This window comes from Odocoileus virginianus, chromosome 5, assembly GCF_023699985.2.
Source record: "Odocoileus virginianus isolate 20LAN1187 ecotype Illinois chromosome 5, Ovbor_1.2, whole genome shotgun sequence".
Taxonomy (NCBI): domain Eukaryota; kingdom Metazoa; phylum Chordata; class Mammalia; order Artiodactyla; family Cervidae; genus Odocoileus; species Odocoileus virginianus.
The window spans coordinates 72,290,281-72,298,344 of NC_069678.1; the positions used below are offsets into that span (position 1 = coordinate 72,290,281).

Consider the following 8,064-nt stretch of genomic DNA (forward strand, 5'->3'; position numbering starts at 1 on the left):
GGTTTTCACACATTCAGCTGTGTGGATGGGACAGAGAATAAGGAGAAAGTTAGATTTAACCACGGTTGAGATTTTGCAGATGAGTAAGATAAGTGAGGCAGGGTTGGAGAAGCTGGGACGGGATCGTGATGAATTCCGAGCCAGCTTGGGGGAGGGGGTGGTGAGGATATGCGGGGCTGACGGGACTTACGCACTGGCCTGGGTGCCCCTTGGGGTGAAGAGTTGACGTCAGAGCACTGGAGGGCATAAGCAGCAGGAAGGGAGAAGTAGTGGTGGCCAGAGGACCAATGCTTGAAATTGAAGCTATGGTGTTTTCCCCCAGCATCCAGTTCTGCAGGAATGAAGTCCTTAGCCCCTGCAGTCACTGACCTTCAACACACCCTGAAAGGAATTCAGGGTAAAGATCAAGAATGAGGCTCTCTGTGCTCTGGGCAAACTACCAGAACAGACCTTCACATAGTTAGAAGATATTTTGAGGAAAAAATTTTATGACCCAAAACTCTTGCATCTTCACGTACCTAGTAAAGCAATAAAACCATTAATAAGACGTCTGTTCCTTGTAACTAGAAACAACTTTGAACCAAGAGATATGCTTGATGACAATTGTTGTTTAGTCGCTAAGTCATGTCTGACTCTTTGTAACCCCATGGAGTGTAGCCCACCAGGCTCCTTCTGTCCTTGGGATTTCTCAGGCAAGAACACTGGAGTGGATAGCCATTCCCTTCTCCAGGGTATCTTCCTGACCCAGGGATCAAACCTGTGTTTCCTGCATTGAAAGGCAGATTCTTTACCACTGAGCCACCGGAGAAGCCCTGGATGACATGTATCCTTCGCCAAAATCACATACTTGCTGACCTCACCTTTACCTCTTCACAACAGTTTCTCAGCACTCTCTGAGAGTGGGTCTTCTGGGCTGCAATCTCGGTGAGATACTGAATAAACTCAACTCATAGCTCATAGTGTTATTTTTTTTTTCTTTCCCCCCAAGTCAACAGAGGTAGTGAATATAGCATCAAGAGGTCAGCAAACTTCCTTAAAGGGCCAAAGAGCAAAGGCTTTAGGCTCTGCAGGTCATACTCCCTGTCACAGCTGCTCGGCCTTGCCCTTGTAGCACAGGAGCAGCCCCGGGCAGCGCTTGAACAAGTATGTGTGGCTGTGCTCCAGTGAAACTGTATAAACACAGGCAGGGGCCGGGTATAGCCAGTGGGCCGGATCCACCTGCAGAACCCATCCTGGCATGCTCTAGATGGTCATCCTCTGCTCAGGAGCGTGATGTGAAAGTCAGTGCAGAGGCCAGGTGAAAGGGAAGATGGCTGGAGGACAAACAGGAGGATTATCAGAGGAGGCAGGTGCTAAACTATATCAGTGATAGCGTCAGTATTGGAGAAGGTGGCAGTGATCTGGGCATTCGAGGGATGATGGGGGTGGAGGTGGTGGGGATGTTGCCGAGGATTTCCGGGGAAAGGAGGGACAGAGATCTGGAAGCAGTAATGAGGGACTGAGAGGAGCCCACCTCACCTCCATCTACCCCAGACGGTCATGGAGAGAAAATGATACCACATCAGAGGGCTACAGCCAGGGCCAGCCTGGTATCAGCAAAGAGCAAGGAGACAAGTAGATGGCCGAGAGAATAACTTGAGGATGGAGCAGGTGTGCTGCTGTCAGACCATGAGAGAGCACAGGAGAGGGCTTGGGAGATGGGGAACAGTGGCTGGTGGGATCAGATGAAAAGATATTGCATGGCTGCAGCACAGCAAGGATGCTAGTAAGAGGTACCGGGAAGTCCACAGCGGCTAAGCTAAACAGGAAAGTCAGGCGTGAAAGAATTATGCCTGGTGGTGTCAGGTCAGTTCTAATCATGGGCGAGGTCTCTGGGCAGAACATGAGGGGACAGTGGTGAGGGGTGCAGAAGCGGGCAGCAGAGGGTTGGTTCCTCAAGGCCTGGGGAGCCCTGAGCTTCCTCCATCCCTATTAGTCCTGCTTCAAGGAGTGTCCAGGCCCAGAGCATTTGGTGGAAAGTTTTGCCAAAAGCAGAAAACTCCCAACTCCTCCTTTATCCCTGCCAAAAGCAACGTTAAGGTTGTGGGAGGTGTGAGCAGGGTGTTTAAGAGACAGGAAAGGCAAGAGGAGCCAGCAAAGTACATGAGAGCACGTCAGAATGAGAATCACAGTAGTTAACATTAATCCCTCCTTATGTTAGTTCTTATGCCAAACACTTTATACCACTCTCTCCATCTTCCTGACAACCCTGGAAAGGTATATCCTGGTGTTATTTCCCTTCTACAGATGAAGAAGCTGGTTTAGGTTGTCCAAATTAACACAACTCAGTAAGGGATAGAGTATAATAGTAAAAGTTATCTATTGCTGCATGATGAATTCACCCCACATTCTGAAGATGAAAGCAGCTGCCATCTGTTATCACACGTTTCGAGGGTCAGAGATTGGAGAGCAATGATGTGGGTCATTCTGGCTCAGGGTTGCAGTCAAGGTGTCGGTCAGGCGGGTGTGCTAGAGTCTTTAGGAAGGTGAGACTCTGCTTTCTGGAAGGCCCCCTAAGGTGGCTGTCAATGAGAAGCGTCTGTTCATTGCCACCTAGGCTGCTCAAGTGCCTCACCACAGGGCAGCAGACTTCCTCCAGAGCAGGTGATCCAGAGAGACCACGGAGGGGTCCTCAGAGCCTTCCATGACCCAGTCTTATCATCTTGTGACTCCCTCCGTATTCTCTTGTTAGAGTGAAGTCTCCAGTCACCCAAGGTGGGGGGAGTTAAGCTCCACCTCTTGAAGAAGGGAGTGGCAGAAAACTCCTGGACAGGTTTTGAAACCAGAGAGCGAGGTTTCAAAATGAGGTGTGTCTTATATTTTTTTGCTGCTAAACACTAGCCTTTACTGCCTGAAGTTAAAGGAAGAGTCTGAAAGGATGGGTATTTTACTACCAAGATGTGCACACAGGGAGTTTATTTGGGGGAACTCTGGTGATCCCCAACTGCGAGAGAAAATGCAGGTAGGGCTGGGCAGAGAGACAAGTTGAGGTGTGATACAGTGACAGCACAGACCTTAGCCAAGCCACAGAGAGGTCTGTGGCTGTGTGATCCTCCTGAGTTGTCACCCTTTGATGCCAGCCCACGGATATCACAACTCGTAAATGCCAGAGCTGGGAATCAAACCCAGAACCAGCTGGGTAAACCCTGGGTACCACCATGCCCCTGCAGATAGGAGTGGACCCGTCGTACTTCCATGAAGCCCCCAGGAAGGTCCTGGCCCATGGGGACACTGGGCCCTGCTGGACTCCTTCTCTCCATCCCCAACCCTCGTCTTTCAGGACATCATCCCCTTTGGCAACAACCCCATCTTCCGCTACCTCTTTGGTTGGATGGTGCCTCCCAAGATCTCCCTGCTGAAGCTGACCCAGGGCGAGACGCTGCGCAAGCTGTATGAGCAGCACCACGTGGTTCAGGACATGCTGGTGCCCATGAAGTGCCTGCCACAGGCCCTGCACACCTTCCACAATGACATCCACGTGAGCCAGGCGGGGGCACGGCCGGGGCATGGGGGCGGCAGCGGGGGCCCCAGGCAGCCCTCCTCTGGTCTTCCACCTGTGGAAGGAAAAGCCTTGACCTGCCCTTCCGGCCCCCAGGTCTACCCCATCTGGCTGTGCCCATTCATCCTGCCCAGCCAGCCGGGCCTGGTGCACCCCAAGGGGGATGAAGCTGAGCTCTATGTCGACATCGGTGCCTACGGGGAGCCACGTGTGAAGCATTTTGAAGCCCGGTCCTGCATGAGGCAGTTGGAGAAGTTTGTCCGAAGTGTGCACGGGTGAGCAAGTGCCCAGAGTGTGGATAATGCCCTGGGAGGGTAGGGGAAGGCCAAGACATCAGCTCCGTGGCCAGACCCTTGGGTGCTGAACGACCCCTCAGATTCAGGAAGGGAGTTGGGACAGTCTAAGGAGGTGGAATTACAGGCGTTGTTAGCCTTCCCTTGTACCTGCATCCCCCGCCCCTCCACTGAGCATCCCAACAGTACCCCAGCTGCTAGAGCCAGAAACCCAGGAGTTACCCCACTCCCCACTGCAGGACGGGCCATGGGGGTGCTTTAGACATACCCAGGGGGCTCCCGCTCCAGGTTGGAGACCAAAAATGTCCTAAAAGACTGTAGGCAAATCTCAAAATAATTATGCTGACTGAAAGAAGCCAGGAAAAAAGAGTACTGTATGGTTCTATTTATATATATGTATATTCTATTTATATAAAATTCTGGAAAACGCAGTTGAACCCATGGTGACAGAAGGCAGGTCTGCCTGGGATTGTGGAGGGTGATGGATGGCACCGGGGTATTTGGGCTGTGAGTATGGCTATGGCCGTTGTCTGGACTGAGGTGACTATTTCAAGGTTATAGCCATACATCGAACTTATCAAGCTGCAGTTTTATTTTTTAATATATTTAAAAAATTGCTTATTTATATATTTATTTTGTTGAAGTTTAGATGATGTACAGTATTGTATGTCACAGGTATACAATATAGTGATTCACAATTGTTAAAGGTCATGCTCTATTCATTATGGACTTCCCAGGTGGCCCTACTGGTAAAGAACCTGCCTGCTAATGTAGGAGTCGTAAGAACCACAAGTTGGATCCCTGGGTTGGGAAGCTCCCCTGGAGTGGGCATGGCAACCCATTCCAGTGTTCCTGCCTGGAGAAGCTCATGGAGAGAGGAGCCTGGAGGGCTCCGGTCCATAGGGTCCCAAAGAGTTAGACAGGACTGAAGCAACTTAGCGTGAACACTCGCGCTGTTTATAGTTATTATAAAATAGTGGGTCTATTCCCTGTGTTATACAATATATCCTTGTAGCTTCAAGCTGTACGCTTTCATCACGTGCAGCTTATTGAATGTCAAAAAAGGGAAAGAAAGCGGCCTGGCAAATGCAGCAGGTTAGCGGACATGTGGCACACCGCATCCTTCTTACTCTTCCTCCACTGTCACTTAATGCCCTGAGCCCAGACTCCCCGTCTGCAAAATGGGGTTAAAATTCATGCCCCAGCCTCAACCACTAGCTCGTTGTGGGGGCGGGGGGGTGGGGGTGTCAAACAGAAATTCCCCAAAAGCTCGTCCTGCCCTGCAAAGCAGGAAGTGCATTAGGGGTAACTGGAGTTCTCTGCACCCCTTTCCCCTCCCGGGGCCTCTGTGCCCCACCCCTGAGCCCTCACCCCTGTGTCTGCACTGCAGGTTCCAGATGCTGTATGCTGACTGCTACATGGACCGGGAGGAGTTCTGGGAGATGTTCGACGGCTCTCTGTACCACAGGCTGCGGAAGCAGCTAGGCTGCCAGGACGCCTTCCCTGAGGTCTACGACAAGATCTGCAAGGCTGCCAGGCACTGAGGCAGAGCCCGCCCAGGAGGAAGCAGACGCGAGGGGGGACCCTGTCCCCAGGGCCAGAAGGCATCTACCTTTCACTCAAGCTTGGCTGCTCTGCCAGATCCACACTTTGAGAAAGAAACCCCTCCAGAAATACCCCCTACCCACATGGCCTCGACGGCTTGCTCCCAGCTTCCAGGGGCAGCTGGGTGGAGTGGAAATGTGGGATTTGGAGTCAGACAAACCTGAGTCCAATTCCCAGTTCAGCCACTCATTAGCTGTGTGACTCCAGGCGAATCACTGAGCCCCTCTGAGACCGGCTCCTCATCTGTCGAAAGCAGGGGTGGGTAATGTTCCCTGCCTGCTGTGGCATCTAAGTCAAGCACCCATTTCAGTGGATGTGCTGAAGAATTGACAAATACTACTAGCACAGATTCCTGCTCAGCATGACCTCAGACTAAAGTGCTTTGGATTCAGTGGTTGAGTCCAGGAAGGCACCACATCAGGTTACCTGGGTTCAGGTTTGGTGGAAAGGGGTGCCCTGGAGTTGCGCTGCCATCACTTGTCAGCCAGAAGAGTTCCTCGCGAAGGGAAGGAAGGAAAGTTCCTTTCCATCGCTGGGCTCTTGGGAGGGCAACAGAGGGGGTGGGCAGGCCCAAGACGTGCTGTGCCAAAGCCAGGTCTGATTCCAAAGTTCCCTCTGTCTTCCTTGGGGATGCCCTGCCCCTTCTTCCTTCATGCTCAGGGTTGCAGGCCCACCGCAACCATTGCCTGAGTCCACTCAGAGAGGACCGTGTGCTTGTAGAAGACACTTCAGGGTGGAATCCTGTCTGGGCCTGGGGCAGGTGGGGTGAGTGGTTTTGGCTCTGAATCAAATCCACAGGACCTGGGCTCATTCTTGCCTTTCCACCCTCCGTGCTGCTTATCCGCAGAACCTGCTTCAACCTGCTGGGGCGTGTCCTCCGCTCTACAGTGGGTCTGGGAGTGGGGCGGGTGGGACCACACCAAGCAGGAAAATGCAGCCTGTCATCCTTAGGTCTCATGGGGATCCTCACTGTGGCGCTGAAAGAAAACAGCATCAACTTGATTTCTACAACCACTCATCCCCTCCTTTTTTTTCTTTTTTTTTTTCCTTCCTCTCCCCACCCCCAGCTGTAGTTAATTTTAGTGCCTTACAAATCCTAAGCTCAGAGAAAAGTTAGCTTCGTGTCTGTTCCAGAGGGAAGGAAACCTTCCCAGGCCCCTGCCCACCTATTAAAGCTTGGTTGTTTATGCCGCTCCATCTTAAAAACTATCCAGCCTCAGCTGAAAACCCAGACTCTGAGAGGGAATTATGTAAGGGAATTAAGTGAGCTGGGCCAGGCAGTGATGTTCTGGAATAGAGGAGAGCACTGGCTGGGAGCTGGGAGGCCTGGGTTTCAGTCCTGGCTGTATTCTTCACAAGCTCTGCCTCCATGGGCAAGTCATTTGTCCCTCTGAGCTGCAGTTTCCTCATCTGTCACATCCATGTACACAAGACCACCCGAGGCTCTTCCACTTTAGAAGTGCACAGCTGTCTTAAACACAGTGATTGCGAACCCCACAATAAAGCCTCGTCTGCGTGGAAAGTCAGAGGGAAAAGTAAATGATCCAGGTGGGGGTTGTCTGCCATTTAAGATCCTTCCTTCAGCCCAAGGCCAGTTCTCATCTTTTTCAGAAAGGCACACCTGTGGCCTGCAAGGAAGTGTCATTGTTGTCACCACTGGTTGCCAGAAGCCTCCCAGAGTCACACTTTGGCTGCCGAGGCTCACTCCACCCACCCCGGGTTTGGCACACTGCGGTGTCTTGATGTGGTCCTGGGAGTGTCAGGCGCACTCGGGGCACTCAGAAGGCAGAGGAACCACTCTTACCCATTTGGCCTCTGGAGGGGGCATAAAATCAGAAACCTCATTTTCTCGCTTGTATGCAAAGCATGTGAACTCTGGCACTAGCTCTCCCAGTGAGGCATGTGGGCTTCTTGCTCAGCGGTAAACTGATGATCCTACTTGCTATAGAGGAAGGGTTAACCCAAGCAAGATAAGGCCCCATCCTTTCACCAGTGGGGCCTCTGTCCCTGGGCCCCTGGGAGTGTGGCCAGAAATGCCAGCAGCCTCTTGTCCTCAGTCCTACAAACCAAAATCCTGCCCTTCACAGACCTTGCCCGGAACCTGGGGCTGGGAGGGAGGGTCTTGGGGTCACACCAGCCTCAGGGTCATGTTTTGCTTCAGTGATATCTTGCCTAGAAAGGGGCAGTCTTCCAAGCATGTCGAGCTGAGTTGCCAGCTCTTTCTTGCAGCCAGTCTTGTCACCATCCAGCCAGGTGGTGGTTTCAGGTGGAATTAAACTTGGCACATTGTGGGGAGCACATGTGAAAAGTATAAGAAGAGGCCTCTCCCTTCCAGAACCCCCGAGTTTCTTGGCTGCATGAAGGTTTTCTGTAAGATCCGGATTCTAGCCAGTTTCTTTGGCTGGAAGGATGCATAATTAGCTGTTACGGGAAGGGAGGGGGTGGGGATGGGGGTGGCGGTGTATGCTGTGTGATATTTTTCTAAAATCTTGGGGACCACAGAGAAAGGCGTGGGTCCCCCCAGCAGGCTCTTGCGGCTGCAGGTGCTGTGCCTACTGTCCGGAACATTTCATGTCCCTGTTGCTGTGTGGCTGCTGCTTCTGTAAAAATAAAAGTGTGACCTGGAAA

At 52.1% G+C, this 8,064-nt stretch overlaps 1 protein-coding gene across 1 annotated transcript in view; it reads left to right on the forward strand.

Annotated features, from left to right (window-relative positions):
• DHCR24 (24-dehydrocholesterol reductase) overlaps positions 1-8,064 on the forward strand; it is a 31,967-nt gene extending 23,903 nt beyond the window's left edge. Inside the window, exons 7-9 of the mRNA XM_020871360.2 lie at positions 3,320-3,517; positions 3,635-3,813; positions 5,222-8,064. Coding sequence (XP_020727019.2) covers positions 3,320-3,517; positions 3,635-3,813; positions 5,222-5,375 — 531 coding nt within the window. The 3' untranslated portion in view covers positions 5,376-8,064. The remainder of the gene's footprint in view (positions 1-3,319; positions 3,518-3,634; positions 3,814-5,221) is intronic.